We start from the raw sequence: 18322 nt of genomic DNA, 5'->3' as shown, positions 1-18322 counted from the left end.
CCACCGATGCACTTAATATATAGGCCACTGTGATACGCAAGTCACTGGACAGACCATTGTTTTGCTCCTGTATGACAAATCTTATTGCTCGGGGAAAAGGAATTGGAGAAATACTAAAATACTTTCTGTACAACATGCTAAGAACAGCAAGAAGGAAATAAGTATGCACTAGCTCTAAAGTAGGTTTTTCACATCACAGGCCAAAATCTACACTGATTTATCCTCTGTGCAACCCCACTGAAGCCTATGGGATTATCTGGGTGTAGAAATTAGTCCCAGGAATTCATTTACACTCCTACCTAAACAAACCATTCAGTTTTTATTCTATGTGCGAAAAGCCTAGCTTTCCTTCTGAAGGGAAGAAACAGTATAGAGTATGACAGATGATAAGAACTACCTTCCATAGTGTTGTAGATTTCCTGGCATTTCTGCACGTATTGGGGAATCTCTTCCTGCTAACTGAAAACAAACAGGAAATAAACAGCTTGGGACATTTCTTTCCATTTCTCTTTGTTCTGCAGTAGCTAAAGAAATTGTCCACAATCGACAGACCGCAGACTATACCTCTCTTGCTAGGAAATACACCATTAATGCAGAATGGGAGGGGCAAGAATATATGGCAACAATATTTAGAAAATTGGGCATTTTGGTTTTACATTTATTAATCTGAAAAAAGTTCCATAAGTTAAGTTTTAACTTTGATATATAGCTCTTTTAATGTAATTTTATGGCTTCCATCATCATGGTATCTGAGCAAACTCTAATGAACTTATCCTCACACCACCATTGTCGGGTTGATAAGTATTTTCATTGTGCAGGTGGGAAACTGAGGCAGAAGATTAAGTGAGTTGCTCCTGGTCACACAAGAAGTCTGTGGAAGAGCCAGAAACTGAACCCACACTTCCTAGGTCCTAGTCTAGTGCCATAACTACAAGACCATCCTTGCTTCCTCATTAAAATCTTTACATTTCTGTATATTAACAGCAGCACAGGCTACATCTCACACTGGTAAAGCTGTGCATGGTTGAACTGCATTTTATCTAGGTAATACGTTGGTCACTAGACAACCATCCTAACTAAAGCCCTTAAGGGAAACCCTCAAATGATATCAAAACTGCAGTTTTAATAGGGATGTGGTTTTAATATAGCTGTAGTTCAATATCCACAAAATGTTTATCCATCTCTAATTTTCAGTTATTGAATATTCTACATTATTTTCCTATTTGTTGTTTATAGTGAAATCTACATATTTGCAACGTTGTTGACTGCAGGGGAGTTGGCTCCCTTTTGGGGTACCTGCTGTAATCTGCTTCACAATTTGAATCCTTACAGCTTTCTAACATTCAGGTTTTCTACTGCTAAGGGAATACTGTTCCTTTTTCACTTGTGAACACCAACAGTGACATCCAAGGCCCAGTTAAGCAGCCTTTCTGAAACTCCCTAGGGAATGTACTGGGCTATCCCAGCTCCCGCTTTCTTAATATGATGCCAGTAGTGCAGACTCACAAAGAACCTAAATGAAGCAGAATCTGTAGTTTTCTGAAATGTTTACTTCTGTAATTTCTAAAACTTACCAGAGCTCATTTAATTCAGTTATGGGAGGAAAGATGGCCTTGTAGTGAAGGTACAAGAACTGGAGTCTGGAGACCTGTGTGCTAGCACGGCCCTGCCACAGGCTTTGGACAAGGTTCTACTAAAGTCAATTAATATTTGTGCGGTGTATTGAGTTCCTAGGAGGCTATAGATTTTTCATGTTATACAAATGCAAAATATTATTTAAATTATACTCTCTTCACTATACCCTGTCCATGTACCCATATAATCACAAATTACTTTTTTGTATATAACCATTACGCCTATTAAAATCTCAGAGGCGGCTGAAAACAACTTCAGATTAATCTGTAGCAGCATTAACTCTAAGTACATATTATTTGCTAATAACTCCACATGAAAATAATGCTCATGGACATGCTGTTTTCACATGTAATTGCAGTATACAAAAAAGATCAGTAGAAATGCAAATTATTTCAGTCCCATTAGCCACAGTTAATAAGAATTTGCTTTATTTGTTTATATGGGAGTGAATTTAATACTCATAAAAAGGTAAGAGATAGTTATGGAGCATGCAGGTTGGTGTTGTGCAAGATCCCTGCACAGCACTACCTTCCACAACGCGTGGGCCTTCAGCAGATCGCACGTAAGTGTGGTGGTTTTACCATGTGTATGAACAGAGGTTTAAAGACCATCAAATTCATTTTCATTTGACAAAACTTAGACCCTGGCCACCTTTTCCCCCCGCTTCTCAGGGAGAGAAATGAACAACTCATTTATAGTTAAAGTCCAAGAAAAATAAGAAATCTTTGCAGATTTATTTTGTGCATCTCACTGAAACTTAAATATCATGCAAAGTATGAAAACTACACATAGTATATTTAAAGTTACTGCATGAAAATCTGTATAAGATAAACTACATATGTACTAACTGATCATTTATAAATGATTTGGGACTGTTCCTCCTTTCACTGGATGCAGTGGGAGTATAACTCGGCCCATAAAGAAAACACATTTTAAGCACAAAGGGGCAGAGTTAAGGCTGGCCTTTCAAATGTATTGGAAAATTTTGATTTTTTCATCCTCTAATTAATCAAAATCAAGTGAATGGATTTCACTAAAATGTTAAAATAAGTCATCTTAATGGTGATGCCAAGGGTAGAAAACTCTACCCCCAAAGATGAATGTTTTGAAAAATTACAAGTGTGTGAAAACAAGGGGATTACAGAATGGAGATGGTTTTGCAAAACTGAGCCACAGTAGTTACTAGCAGCAACTCGTACTATAACAGTACAAAAGGAGTATTTTCTGCTCTATATATAGAAAATTCAAATCTGATTAGTTTAATGGTTTTTCAATTCAGGTGGTAGTTGTAAAAACATACGATGACCCAGCAGAATGATTTACAAATGAAAATCAAAAAGATTGATTTCCACTTGGCAGACAAAGTGAGTTGCTGTTCAGAAACTGTTCTGCTCTAAGGAATCTACAGACTTGCATTGTCTGTTTGGATATTTTCTCAATGCATCTGACACCTAGGCACATATACAATTTTATAACATAGATAATTGTTGTTGAATAGAAATATTGAATGTCAGCAAACCTGGACAAAGGGGAGAAGCAAGTCCAAGATCAAGGACACTTCACTGAAAACACCAGTACCTTCTTATCAAAAGCAGGGGACTGTTAGAACAAATGCATCTGCTAATCATAACTGAGATGACATCATATGAGAAGAAAGGCAGTCTTTTTGAGGGAGCCAGGTCTCAACCTAATATTTAGTTTCATAGAAGCCAATAGGAAACTATTGTACACTACAGAGCATGAGCAATTCCCTGTAGGATACTACTTATTAAGCAGGCAGCCACACTCTGCATTAGCTGAAGTTTCTAAAAACAGTCTTCAGACACAGCCATTCTGGAGGTGACAAAGGCTTGGATCACTGGCAACCATCATGGGCCGCTCTCTATTTTGCTAGTTAAGAATGCCTCTGCTCAGACCTATTCTAAAAAAGTAAAAGCTCATTTGTTTACTGTATTTTTGCTATTAACCAATTATCACAACTAGATTTAGAACTGAACTTGATTTAATACAGTACCGTCTATACTCCATCTATATACTAAAGCACTTTACTAGAAAGCAATTAAATACTTGGAGTGCATCAACTGGACAGGCAAATATACCATATATATACACTCCATCACAGCTCAGTCTTGGAATGAACTTCACCGAGAAAGGGAATGTGAGCAAGGACCACAATCTTATCACAGCACTTTGCATTTCCATAGCACCTTCCATTTGAAGAGCTAGAACACTATGCAAATATTAATGGATTAAGCTTTCTAACAACTATACAGTAAATACACCTTCTTTATCTGATGGACAGGAACACCAAGAAACAGAGGTGGTATGAGTTAACCCATGTCACACAGGAAGCGAACTCAGATTTTCTGAGTCCAAGCTCTGCACTTTAATTTTTTTTTTTTTTTAAAAAGGGTTTTATGAGATCTTTAACATTCACCTGGCCAGTCACCAAAAGTGGCAAAATTAAGGCCTCATATAAAAGAAGTTGATAGAAATACAGAATACAGTACTGCATTATATTAGCTCACTGTGTGGTTAGCATTTGATATGATCCCAAGCTTTGGTATAGGATTAGACTCCATGATGTTCTGGCTTAGAAGCTAGAGTGTTACCAACTGAACTGTACTGACAGTGCTATGACAATATTTATTCAGATTTAAATAGACATACCTAAAGAACTACCTATCCTGGACTCTAAGTACACTTACCATCCGCTAAATATATATTACAAAACCATTAGAGAATCTGAGCAGCCGCAGACCTCCCCGGGCTACATGCAACCACCAGGCAGCAAGTCATTACAAAACAAATCAATCTCTCACTACATTGTCACATTACAAAAAAAGCACTCCCCAAAAATATCTGCTCAAAAAGTAAGACTTTGTAGTGTGCCCTAAAGGCCAACAATTTGGGCTTTTTTGGACTGGCATGTATGCATAAAGAATTAATTCCTAAATTGAAGAAAGCACTTTCAGAAACTTCCCCTCTTCTATATCAAAGGAACTCCAGTTCAAGTACTTGTATAACTTATTTATATTGCTATAATGTATACGCTACAAGAAATCTGTGCAAAATATATATGCTGTTAAAAAAAAAAAACCACATATCCATACCTCTGGCTCTATGTGCCTTGGAAAGAGGGATGTTGTGAGATATTTGTATAAAATTCTCATATCATCTTGTTCTAAACCACTCCTGGAATATGAGAGGAAAAAAAAGTTAAAATGTAGATCACAAAGCAGGAAAAACAATTTCTCTAATGGCCTTACTTCATGGCCAACATCTTTCTAACTAAGAGCTGGACAGGCCGCAATTTAGAGCCTTCTGGGAGAATTAACTCAGTTCTCTTTCATGACAACACACCAATTTCTTTTGTACAGACAGTCCCAGTGTATGTTTAATTTTTAATAGAATGCTCATTCCCCTACAATACTAACAACATATCCAGGTTAACAAAGAGATAAAATCATGAGCTATAAAAAGGCTTTTCCTAATTTATGAATCCATATTTGATTTCACAAGCAAATTATGTGCAGTAAATACTGGAATCTAGACAAATATAGGAAGGCTATGAAATAATAGTTTATAAATTATTTCTCATCTAAACATTGTGCACATTCTCTCCTCACTTCTTAATAGCCTTTGAATAGGAGCACCTTGCCTAGCTACTCCTAAGTGAGATAGTATGCCAAAAGCAGCTGTGCCATGTCAATAAACACCATAAAATCAAACACAGCTGAAGAGGAGTTGTCCGTTTTAAATTACATTGATGCAGCAAACTCCATAAGCTTCTTTGTTTCTGCTAAAAATGCAATCTGTTGTAATATTTTCTACAAATGAAGTCAGGATGGATCAAAAGTAGTTTTGATTAGCTGAAAATGTACTGCTGTTCAATATTACTTTTTGGTTGTACATAACTTGCCTGTAAAATCAAATATGGATTCGTAAATTGTGTTTAGTTTTAAAAAGTACTTTTAAAAGCTGCTAATTGTTGTTAATGATGTGAATAATTACCAAGAACCCTAATGATTAATAAGATTCATTAAAAATTAATTCAGACATTATGGTAATTCTGGTAGTATCTTGTTCAGACTAGGTCCTTTTCCCTGTTGTATGTTTCACTTTTGATATGAAACTTATCAGTTTCAAATCTTCAGCAATTATTAAATTAGTATATTGGTTCACACTATTACAAAGAAACCATCCATTAGAAATCGATAGCCAGTTGTTTGTAACACACACATCACATTAAGAGCATGTGGCCAAATTTTGCTCTGATTTACAACTCCACAGAAGTCAGAAGGGTTCTACAAATTGTGAGTCAGCACAGAATATGGCCCCACGCAGTTTAACATGATGTGTGTATTTGTGTCAAATACTAATCTCAGATTATCACATTTATGAGGGTTATGCATTACTTCTCAAAACTTTCCTTCCCTTCATTTAAAACTCCTATTATTCATAGCATTTCCCCTCAGCCATGTTATTAGGGTTGCCAGGCATCCAGTTTTCGACCAGAACACCCAATTGTAAAGGGACCCTGGTGGTTCTGGTCAGCATAGCTGACGGGGCTGCTAAAAGTCCAGTTTGCTGAAGCGTCTAGCTCCGCGCAGCTCCTGAAAGTGGCTGTCATGTCCCTCTGGCTCCTCGGTGCAGGGGTGGCCAAGGAAACTCTGAGCGCCGCCCCTACCTGCGGCGCAGGTGCCGCCCTGAGTACCATCTCTGCAGCTCCCATTGCCTGGGAACCGCGGCCAATGGGAGCTGTAGGGACAGCACCTGCGGGCAGCACACAAAGCCCCCTGGTCCTGGCTGCTCCTGCGCCTAGGAGCCAGGGGGACATGCTGGCACTTCCAGGAACCACCTGAGGTAAGCGCCATCCGGAGCCTGCACCCCACACCCCCTCCTGCACTCCAACCATTGACCTACCCCTGAGCCCCCTCCCACATCCAAACTCCCTCCTAGAGCCCACACTCTCTCCTGCACCCCAACCCCCTGCCCTGAGCCCCCCCCCTTTGAACCCCTCAGCTCCAGCCCGGATCCCCCTCCTGCACCCCACACCCGTCATCCCCGACCCCACCCCAGAGCCCGCATGCCCAGACAGAGCCCTCACCCCCCCACACATACCCCAACCCCTGCTCCAGACCAAGCCCCCTCCCACACCCTGAACCCCTCATTTCTGGCCCCACCCCAGAGCCCACACCCTCAGTCCAGAGACAGTACCCCCTCCCACACCCCAACCCCCTGCCCCAGCCCAGCACCCCCTGCCACACTCTGAACCCCTCAGCCCTGTTCCCCATTCCCTCCAGCACCCTAAACCCTTGTCCCAGCCTGGTGAAAAATAGTGAGCAAGGGTGGGGGAGAGCGAGCGACGGAGGGAGAGGGATGGAGTGAGCAGGGGCCCCAAAGAAGGGGCCCCAGAGAAGGGGCAGGGGCGTGGCCTCGGGGAAGGGGCAGGGCAAGGGTGTTCAGTTTTCTGCAATCAGAAAGTTGGCAACCCTCCATGTTATGTGCTTAAGGTTTCTGCATTAGTGAACTATGCAACATCTGTTTCAACTGCAATCAACAACATCCTAACTGCGGACTCTGACTTTAAGGTAACAGAGCAAAAATTCTCTGGTGTGGACCACCATCACCTCCCATTGATTCAGCCACTCAATTGGACCAGGTCCCAGGATTTAAGCCCATCATTACTGATTGAGATCATTATGGCTTAGATGAAATGTCTATAAGGTACTGGTAAAAGGGATGACGCATTGTTTATACATTGTGTGTGAATGCAAATCGTAACTGGACATTCCAACCTACAAGAAAGATCCTTCTTTTTCAGGAAAGATTGCCTGGGCCTTAAATATTTAAGAAAAAAAGGAAAGCCATTCAAAATATTAATTCCATGTCTTCACTTCTCAAGTGTAATCTCCAGCATCCTTAAAGCAACTCATCTTCTCTTTGTTGTTGACACTCAAATTGTGCACTGTGACATTCTTGACAAGTGAATACATGCAAATATCTAACCATCACTGATTTTTTTTTAAATCATCTTTAAGACTTGTGTAGTTTTCTTGGAGAAAAAAGAAAATATGCCTACAAAGTTACACATTGAGCTTGAACTGTGTAAAAACTGTGTCTCTGTCTCAATAATTCTGTAGAAAACATTGCTTGAGAAGTAAAAACTTATTTGTCCTTTCTAAATATTTTCACACTGTTTGAGTTATTGCCACAGTTTTTATTCTCCAGATCACTTTGTAAATGAAAGATCTTTCCATGGGTGGCCAGCTCTTCCAATTTCAATGTGCATGTTTCTCACAATGGAAACCATCCATAACTACTAGGAAAGGCTCTATACTCAACTGTTCTATATTCATAGGATCTAAGACCAGAAGGGATCATTGTGATCGTCTAGCACAATAGCACAGGCCACAGAATTTCCCCAAAATAATTCCTAGAGCTGTTCTTTTAGAAAAACATCCAATCTTGATTTTAAAATTGTCAGTGATGGAGAATCCACCATGAACCTTTGTAAACTGTTCCAACGATTAATTACTCTCACCATTAAAAATGTATGCCTTATTTCCAATCTGAATTTGTTTAGCTTCAGTTTCCAGAGACTGGATTGTGTTATATCTTTCTCGGCTGGACTGAAGAGTCCATTATTAAATATTTGCTCCCCATGTAGATACTAATAAACTAATCAAGTCACCTGTTACCTTCTCTTTGTTAAGCTAAACAGGCTGAGCTCCTTGAGTCTATTACTGTAAGGCATGTTTTTTAATTCTTTAATCATTCTCGTGGTTCTTCTCTGAACCCTCGCCACTTTATCAATATCCTTCTTGAATTGTGTACCTCAGAACTGGACACTGTATTCCAGCAGCAGACACACTAGTGTCAAATACAGAGGTAAAATAACCTCTCTACACCTACTCAAGATTCCCCTGTTTATGCATCCCAGCTTCCATTAGCTCTTTTGGCCACATCATCACACTGGGAGCTCATATTCAGCTGATTACCTTCCACAACCCTCAAATCTTTTTCAGAGTCACTGCTTCCTGGGATAGAGTTCTCCATCGTGTAAGTATGGCTTACGTTCTTTGTTCCCAGATGTATACATTTACATTTAGCTGTATTAAAAAGCATATTGTTTGCTTGCACCCAGTTTACCAAGCAATCTAGATTGCTTTCAGTCAGTGACCTGTCCTCTTCATTATTTATCACTCCCCCATATGTGGAGAATCTAGTTTCATTTATCTCTAGCAATCTTAGTTCTATCTTTTCCCACAACATGAAAGGTCTGCCTTACAGAAGCTCCTTGGAGGCAGAGACAGTCTTTTTGGTGCGTGTCTGTATAGCATCTAGCACAATGGGGTCCTGAGCCATGATGAGGACTCCTAGGCATCCTACGAAAATACTACTACTAATAAATACAGTAATGTTATTTATTTTAAGATGCATGTTATTTCCCCCCCCCTTATACCCGTTAGTCTGATACCTACCAGATGAGCTGATCATTGTAGAGAAAGGCAGTATATTTGACTATGTTCAGGCTTTCCTCCATCCTATTAATAAATGATTGGATTTTCAAATAAGTCATTTTATCCAATGGAAAGAAGCTGATTCCACAAAAAACATCCAGCAGGTCACATGACTGTAAATGCAGTGTTTGCAAGTACTAAAGGAACAAATATAAAGGAAAGGAGCGTAGTTAATGGTTTTCTGAACATTTCAACTTAACCTTTTCCGCATTTATTTTTGGGCGCTTTTGCTCTGTACCAAATCCTTAAGTGACAGCCTATATATCATACTGCATGTTGACACAATTATTTGTGATGTTAGTTCACAAATCCATTTTGGGGGCATGGAGAAAATAGAGCCTAGCTAAATCTCATTTATACACATTCAATATGATCAATGATAACTAGAATCATTAGCGAGGAGCAAAGATATGCATAATGTCTTGCAGACAAATAAAAAGACAGGTTCACTGCCTCAAAGAGCCAACAATCTAAGGCTCCAATCCTGTAAGTTGTTCTATGTAGATCAACCCTGTACCAATGTGTGGCCCCCAATTACTTCAATGGGGTTCTGTGCAGGGGACCACCTACTTTGAACAACTTATGCAAACTGAAATCTAAGTGCCTGACCTTGAAAAGCATCAGCAACATTTTTCCTCTATTTGCTTAAAAAAAATCCTAAAGGAATTGAAACCCTAATGTGCTGTCCACTGCAATTCCTCTACGGTATAAACATAAGAGAAACGTGCTTGAGTAAGACATATGGAAGGCTCAGAACAACTTTATTTACTGTAAGTGTTTTTGCAAATGTGCAAAAATATTGGAAGAGCTTGGTGTTGACTGAATCTCCACTTCTTTCTCCTAGTTGTGTTGTGTGCAGGTCTTACATTACAATAATGGGTTAGGATATAAACCATGCAGAAATAATGGCATGCCAAGACTTGACAAGAAGTGGTTGGTTACTTTTTAAACACTATATGCACCTTTGTTTCAGTATTTCTATTATGCATATTATTAAACAGACAAAGTAGGGTGTAATGGTGCTGATACAAGATCACATGAAGAAGCCAAATTAAGATTGTTCAGGGTACTTCAGAAAAGCCAGTGAACAGTGATACAAAGATAGCATGGAACCAGAGAGCATCCAACAGTACGACCAACTGCCCTACCAACAAGCCACCAACATATGCCACATTAGTAGCTGAATGGATTTGATGACAGTTATGTGCCCATGATGAACTATCCCACAATGCACTTAAAGCATGTTATATATTGAAGTTGTTTTATTCTTTGAATTTCTGTGGTATAAAAACAATATGTAACTGCATACAAAATGTCATACTTACAGGAGTGCTTGGGATATGGCACATTACATTTATCACAAGAGAAAACATACTGACTGTTCTAGTCGGCATGAAAAATTGGGTACACAGCTGAAAGTTACACAGCAGTGCTCCATTTATTCACAAGAAACAAAAGATTATATGATCCTAAAAGTTATTTCACTACGCTTATATTTCTTCTAGTTATTGATATTCAGAAGTACTATTTAGGGAAACCCTGCAGCATACACATGATGTCCTACATCACATCTAATGCTGTATTATATGAAATCCAAAGAACTACACTATAAACATTAAAGTTGAAAAATCAAATACACAAAGGTAGGGGATGCAAGAGTTATAGTTATACATAGGCCCCCCTCTCTTCCATCCATGTGTTAAGATAGCCCTGCCCAGCATCATGTAAGAAGTCTGTGGCAGAGCCAAACTGAATACTGCTCTCCTTAGTCCTGGTCCAGTGCCTTAAACTGAAGGGAACATTCTGTCTCTTCTCTCCCACATTTTTTAAAAGTACTCTGAAAACAAAAATCCCATCAGTGAAATTCCATCACTGCATGGATTATCAGCAAGGTTGGAGCTAGAGAACTAACTGGTAACAGTAGCATGGTGTTCTTTTCAACCTGGGGATTTGAGACACGCTTTGCCACTGTCCGACAAAACTAAATGGATGTGATTTGCCAAAGGCTTTGTAATTATGTCTTGCAAATAACTCTATTAAAGAAAACGTTCAATCATACTTGATTATTAGAATAATTAAGGTTTTAACAGTTTTCTAAACATGGATATTAAGACGATTTTATCTGTAACAGAAGATCATCCTATTCTAATCCATCGAGCTATCACTCTGTTTATTCAAATCCCTTCTAAAGACTCTTCCATGATGCATGCAAGACAATAATAATATGAAACAAAACATTTTTCAAACATTCCTAGTCATTCAGTCTAGTCTTCCCATTGCTGTGTGAGAGAGAGAGAGAGAGAGACAGAGACACACACACACACACACACACACACACACACACACCCCGTGTAAGCTCTTCCGTGCAGGCACTTGTACATTTTGTTTCCTCTTCAGTATCAAACACATTGTCCATACTCTAATAATAAACAGTAAGAACTTACCCGATGGAAGAATTTCTCTAATCTCTCTTTTAGAACCCTTACACCTCCATCTTCTATGGCTTTAAGGAATGTACCATTAAAAAGCTAATAGGTTAAAAAAAAAGCAATATTAGTTGGGCAACTGTGTAAATACAGTACAATAGTTACTCATAACTTGATTAAAATCAGAAAAATAAGAACTAAACTGCTACCCACATAATTCCCGTTTCCTAATTCCATACAAACTAACTGACCTAGATGATGTGTAGCCTCGGCAGATTTCGGATAACCTCCTGTCAATCAAGATCTGTAACTACGTGAAGGAATTAATTTAAGTTTTCACAGAAATTGGGAATTGTTTTACTATTCCTATTACAGTGAACTCAGAACAGCACTGAGGACTACAAAAGCACTCTGTTATATCCTCCCCACTGCCACTACTACATCTTCAGGAAGAAATGGACAGTATGGATCAGACTGGCATCCCATAAGGAGTAATTTGTTCATGCTCAGATAGTAGGGTGCAGAGGGTGGTCTATCTCCCTCTCTCAAAGGATAATCTTGTTATAAATCTATTACACTTACCTTGTACATGCTATAGCACTGCTGTAGGACTGAACTGTAAACCTTGTCCTGTAAAACAGCCAATAATAGGTCGTCATTACAAGAATAGGCACAGCTCCAAATATTATGACTGACCTACAAATGTCATGCACATTCTTTTAACTACCACATGTAAGCCAGAATATAGAAAGACTAGAACATCTGTTACACAAATCGAAAATAAAAACTAGCAGTTACTGGCTACTGCTGAAAAAAGTAACTATAGACAGTACACCAATGAAGTATTTTCTCAGTATACACATGAATTATTTTCTATTCCTCTTTCCTTGTTAAATGTAAACCTAACAGTATTACTATTATTAAACCATAACATGTACTGAAAAAAGAATATGACTAAAGTAACAACTTATAACTGTGATAAGTGCTGGGCACTAGCTGGTCATTAGTGAAGAGTAGTTAGTTCCAAATCAGCTTCCCCCTCACTCTTCATAGGAGTTCAGGGCAGGTGAGAACTTAGAGTAGGGGAGGACTCCATACCTAGTCATCAGACTGGGTTTTTAATTTGTTTTCTGGCAAGAGGAGTAAGACTGGTTTGTTTTGTTGGAATGATTTCTTTAAGAACACAATGAGGAATAAAAACTTTAAAGAACACAGGAAACCTGAACAAACATTTTTTTAAATTATTCCATCTGGCCAATTACTCTGCCTGCTTACAGTTAAAGAGAATTGATGACATTGCAATGCTGAAATGAAGCCTCCTGGCAGACATTATATGTTTGATTTTCCAACAAAGATGATCAATAATAGTCTTAGGATCGTAACAGAAGCTGCTCTAGTTAAATTTGGTAAGGAAGATTTCTTTATAATCTCTTCAAATTAAATCAATGTTGGATCATTGATTGTATTGGCCTGTTCCTTGAAATTTCAATAGATCTCTCCATTTTTGTTATTTTTAATGACATTTCATTTCATTACATAATTTCACTGCTGTTCTTATTGGATATTTATTCCTATATCTTTGTCTCTTTCTTCCCTTTTAGAGTTTGTTGCAAAATGCTCTGTTCTACTTTATTTCCAGTTTGCAGTCATATTCTTAAATCAGTTCTACAACAGCCAAAAGTTATAGATATAAGCTGAACTAAAAGACATCGCTAGCTATATTTTTTAAAACAATTACAACGAAAATATTTAATTAGAAAAGTAAAGGCAAATTAGAAAGAATAACTGAACATTACCAGTAACTCTTCTTCTTGATACTCAATGACTGGTTTTCCATCTTTGTGGTATTTTTCTATTACGGGATTCCGTACTACCTAGAAAGTGGAACAAACTGGCATCAGGCAATGCAGAATGTATTTAGCAATTTTTAACATTTTAGGAAGGTATATATCATGCATATAAATACCATGACCATCCAGAAATTTTCTTCAGGTTCATTGAAGAACTGTCTATTCTTCTGAGTATGCAAAGATTTTGCGGGTTTTGATGGACTAAAGGTCCTGGAAAAATAATATATTTGGAACAAAATTTTAGCAAACATACAATTTGTTATACTGTAATAAACTATGCAAACAGTAATACTTTACTACCTTGTGAACTGTACTATGGCTTCACATAATCCAACATTTCTAATTTTTTCATTCTTTTCTACTTCATTTGGGTGATAAAAGAGAATCTTCTTTTCCTCCTAAAATTTGAAATAAGAATAAAGATGATTAAATTTTAAACAGAATAGCAGAGATCCAAAATAATGTAATTTTTCAAAATTTACTGAACAGAGTTTAAAAACTGCCTTATAACCAAATAGGCTTATATAATAAAAAATAAAACTAATATACTGCACATTAACAAGGCCTGCCATCAAAAAAGATCTCAAAGTTCTTTACAAATGCAGTATGGTACACAAGTATCACTTCATTTTCCTTTGAAATTTAGTTTAAGTGAAATGCAACTGTATAGCTGTGCACAGGAACACCACATATTTAAGCCAGGAAGTCAAAAATAAGTTTGCTCCTCAATGTGTATATTTCACACACACATACAATGAGAAAAAAATAGACCCCTTCAAATATTAAAGTTTGCCTTGTTTTTCAAAAGAAAGCTTTTTATTTTTCTCAATATCTATCCAAGAATTCAGGTACACTACAAAAGTTAAGCACACTTATTTTAAATTGTTAGCCTCAGGATTCAGCAGAATTTATACACAGAAAACTAGTACTATGATGTTACCCAGGAAGATAGGTAGATAGACTATAATGTATCAGATGGCTGTTTTCAAGATAGTATGTCATCTGTATTTATCTGTGATAGCTTGGCAGATCAGTCTTCCATTACTATTGCTAGTTAACTTACTAGCTTCATCTAGCTGCTCAAATGCTCAGTATGTATATTTACATTTTGATATCAATTTGACTCACTCAGAAGAAGTACATAAACACTGTTGTTAACAGATACCTTTCCCGAAAACAGAAAGGATTCATCATGTGCATACCTACTCTCAGGGATGTTGGTTAATGAGTTAATGTTTACAAAGCACTTTGTAAATAAAACATGCTATATAAGCATTTAGCATTATTGTATGCACCTGGAACATCTAAACAGATGAAAGACTTCTGAAGGATCCTTTTAAAACCCTAAAATTCTAAAGCCCTGATCCTGCAAACTCAGGTGCTCCGAACAACTTCTATGCCATGGATCCCAACTCACTTATCTGCATATGCATTTTATGTTGGGAAATGTTGTGAGTTTTTTTCACAACTACTTTTCCACCAGTCTTTCTTTTAACCTTGTTGCTGCAGGAATTTAACGGGCCAAGCAGCCCTGTTTCTAAATGCTAAAGTTTTAGCTATAGGTATACCCTCATCTTAAAATCATACTTTTTCCTGAATATTTTAACATATTCTTAGAGTAAATACCTAAGATAACTGTAGCTGCATTTTCCTCTATTTTTCAGTTTACTTTATGCTTTGAAACAATACTTTGTGTCTAGTCAGTTTCGCTGCTGCACCTGCTTAGTCAGTTTCAGTTCCCCCGTCTTTTGTGTGGGACTTTTACAGGGCAACAAAAGAGAGAAAAATAATTTTAAAAACAGAAGTATGTCATTGTAAAACCACAAATATTGGTAAGGTGATTCAAGAACAGTTGTAATACTGGAAACTTTTAGCTCATACTTTTAAGCTGAAAGCGTCCCTTTATAGCTTAAGAGGCAGGGAAGAACAACCTTCTCCATGGGTGCGCTATAAATAACGATATTACTACAGGACATTTTGTTGTCCAGTGTCGAGGAGAAAACAGAATGGCTGGAGCAGAAGCCCGACAGCCGCTTTGCGTTAGCCTGTCAGACAGTGCAAACGTGAGAGTCAGAATGTCCTGGGGGTGCAGCAGCATCCCAAGGCAACATCACTGGTGTTTCACGGGGGTCCCAGACCTGCGCAAAGTGGGGCTCGGAATCACCACGTGAATGTTAGAAAGATGAGGGAACAATGGGTGGGGGGCCTCCCCGGGAACCCCTCCGCCCCTCAGACAGACACACAGATGTGGCCCACTCCTCCCCCCTCAGACAAAACCTCTGTGGCCCCCCGGCCTCAGGTGAAGAGGAACAGACCCCCCCACACACGCTCCCTTGCAGCGATAGACCCCTCCCCCGCCAGACAGACACACAGCGAGCCCAGGCTGCCCCACGTACCTCTCCCTCTCTGGGCCCCAGCTTGGGGTTGTAGATGAAGAAGCTAAGCAGGGCCGGAGCGAGCTGCTTCTCCTGCCCGGCTCCCCCCGCCGCCGCCGCCATACTGGGCCTGAAGCGAGAGAGTCTGGGGCTGGCAGCCGCCACACACCATCGGGGAGCAGCCGGGGGCCCTCAGCCGGCACCAACCCCAACCTCACGCGGCACTTCCGCCTTCCCCCTGCCCCGGAAGGGAACGGCGCCGACCCGGATCCGCTCTATCTGCGCCCGCGGGCGGCACAGGCGGGAGGAGCCGGGCCGACCCTCTCAGAGCTCCGCCGCCCCCACCGCGCTGAGGGCACTTGCTGGAGGCCTCCCCGTTCCTGCCCCCTCCGCAACAGCCGGCCCGGGGCTCCTCAGTGGGGACCCCGCCCAGCCCCCGCGGAAACCGAGCATCTTGTAGGGCCCCTGCGAGGGAGGGATCCCCGGCGAGCTGAAGGCGGCTGCGGGGCAGGCCCCGTTTCCAAGGGCAGCTCAGCAGAAGCCGGAGGGTCCCGGGGGCTCCTGTTGTCTGTTTCCTTGGCTTTGAAGAAGCCCTGAGGAAGGCAACGCGGAAAGCCCGAGCTGAGCTCCCTCCCTCCCAGGCCGCCCAGGAAGAGGAATGTCGCTGTCTCGAAGCCCTTGGGGGGCGCTCGGGCCCTACAGAGCTGGGGGCTGGCTAAGTACCGAGCGGGGGTGGGATACACCGCGATGGGGGGCGCTCACCCTAGCGCTCCCCGGGCGGTCTCGTTTACCGCATGCAGTTGTGCGCCTCTTGAAAAGTGGCATTGCCCGGAAGAGCGATTCTCTCTCTGTGGCTTTGGTAATGGGTAAGGGGTGTTCAGGTGGGGGACTGGCCGGAGCAGCGCCGCTGAATAGTGTTGTAGTGGGATGGTGATACTCTCTGGGTGAGCATTTCTTTATGACGCTTTCAGGGATCGCAGGGATTTTGACGTGGGCTTTGTGTGGACTAAGGAAGTTTAAAAGTATCCAGAGCTGCAGGGTCGGGTGGCTCAAGTCTGGTTAAGCTTTGATAAAGATAGAGGGTGAAATCTTGGTCCCAGTGAAGTCAATGGGAGTTTTGACATTATTTAGCAGGACCAGGATTTCATGAACTTGAACATTTGAAAAAGGTCTTTGTGGGTTATTCCTCCTCCTCCTCTTTTAATTATTTATTATTTGTATTGTGGGAGTGGCCAAAGGCCCCTGTTAAGACCACTGAGCTCTGCACTAGATGTACAGGTAGACACGGTCCCTGTCCCAAACAGCTTCCGGTCAGGCGCTTACAATATTGTCCTCACACATTAATGTGATTAGTCAGTAAATTCTGAAACTGCTGAGCCAAATCCTGTCCTCAAGTAAACTTCTGGAACCCTGTTGTTTCCACACTGGCCTATCTCTGGGGGGAATATCAGGCAGGAGCAGGGAAGTGATATTACCTCTGTATAAAATATTGATGAGATCACAAGTGGAATACTGTGTCCTGTTCTGATATTCATACTTTTTAAAGTATGTTGGAAATTAGAGAGTGTTGAGCAAAGAACCACAGGAATGATTGAGGTCTAGAGAATATGCCTTACAATGTCAGACTAAGGATTTCAATCTATATATTTTATAGAGACGATTGAGATGTCTTGACCACTGTGTGTTAGTATAAGAAGAAGATATCTGAAGCTAGGGGGGTTTTAATCTAGCAGAACTAGATCTAGTGGCTGGAAGTTGAAGCTAGACAAATTTCAATTGCAAATAAAGGGACTATTTTGACAGTGAAGATAATTAACTACTCAAACAATTTAGAAAGAGATGTGGTGGATTCTCCATTATTTAAACTCTTTAAATCAAGACTGGATGTTATTCTAAGAGATGCCCCCATTCAACCACAGATTATTAGGCTTGATGCAGAAATTTCTTGGCAATATTCTACAGCCTCTGCAGTTGCAGAAGGTTAGACTAGATAATCATATGGTCCTTTCTGGTCCTTAGATCTATGAAACTGTGTAAGGTGTAACTAAGAGCAGAATTTTTCCAGTTTCTTTATTACGTGTGATGATGCCTGAGATGGCAAAATCCCAGCTTCAGTTACTCAAGCAGTGTTCATGAGTCAGGCATTTAGAAAAAACACTGTTGCTTGTAGACAGATCTGGAGTCAATAAAAATAAACATGGTACCCCACAATGCCATTTTTACAGAGTACTGCACTGTAAAGTTGCAAGCAAGTTGTGCAAGATTAAATTTGGAAGAAGAACATATTTTCTGTGTCTGTTTCCTCTCAAGTTCTCAGTTAGTTACTTTCATCATTGTGTTGTGTGCTGTCTTAATCTATTCTACTATTTTGTCCAGATTGTCTAACTTCTCAGAGTGAGTCTGGATAGCATAAGTCATGCCCAACTGCAGGTGATGGTTTCCCTAAAAATCCAGGGGGTTTCACCATTTCATTAGTCCAGTGTGGAGTTACACAGGCATAAAACTGCAGT

General features: G+C 40.1%; 1 protein-coding gene across 1 annotated transcript in view; it reads right to left on the bottom strand.

Moving 5' to 3' along the window:
- CCZ1 (CCZ1 homolog, vacuolar protein trafficking and biogenesis associated) overlaps positions 1 to 16057 on the bottom strand; it is a 30851-nt gene extending 14794 nt beyond the window's left edge. Inside the window, exons 1-9 of the mRNA XM_024208461.3 lie at positions 15834 to 16057; positions 13738 to 13835; positions 13554 to 13647; positions 13384 to 13461; positions 12170 to 12217; positions 11606 to 11689; positions 9123 to 9298; positions 4749 to 4830; positions 398 to 459 (exon numbers count right to left, since the gene is read on the bottom strand). Of these exons, the coding sequence (XP_024064229.2) occupies positions 398 to 459; positions 4749 to 4830; positions 9123 to 9298; positions 11606 to 11689; positions 12170 to 12217; positions 13384 to 13461; positions 13554 to 13647; positions 13738 to 13835; positions 15834 to 15935 (824 nt within the window). The 5' untranslated portion in view covers positions 15936 to 16057. The remainder of the gene's footprint in view (positions 1 to 397; positions 460 to 4748; positions 4831 to 9122; positions 9299 to 11605; positions 11690 to 12169; positions 12218 to 13383; positions 13462 to 13553; positions 13648 to 13737; positions 13836 to 15833) is intronic.
- Positions 16058 to 18322: the final 2265 nt, after the last annotated feature.

This window comes from Terrapene carolina, unplaced genomic scaffold, assembly GCF_002925995.2.
Source record: "Terrapene carolina triunguis isolate 2854851 unplaced genomic scaffold, T_m_triunguis-2.0 Scaffold93, whole genome shotgun sequence".
Lineage (NCBI taxonomy): Eukaryota > Metazoa > Chordata > Testudines > Emydidae > Terrapene > Terrapene triunguis.
The sequence above is the reverse complement of the archived record's forward strand: the minus strand, read 5'-3'. Positions and strand labels throughout refer to the sequence as shown.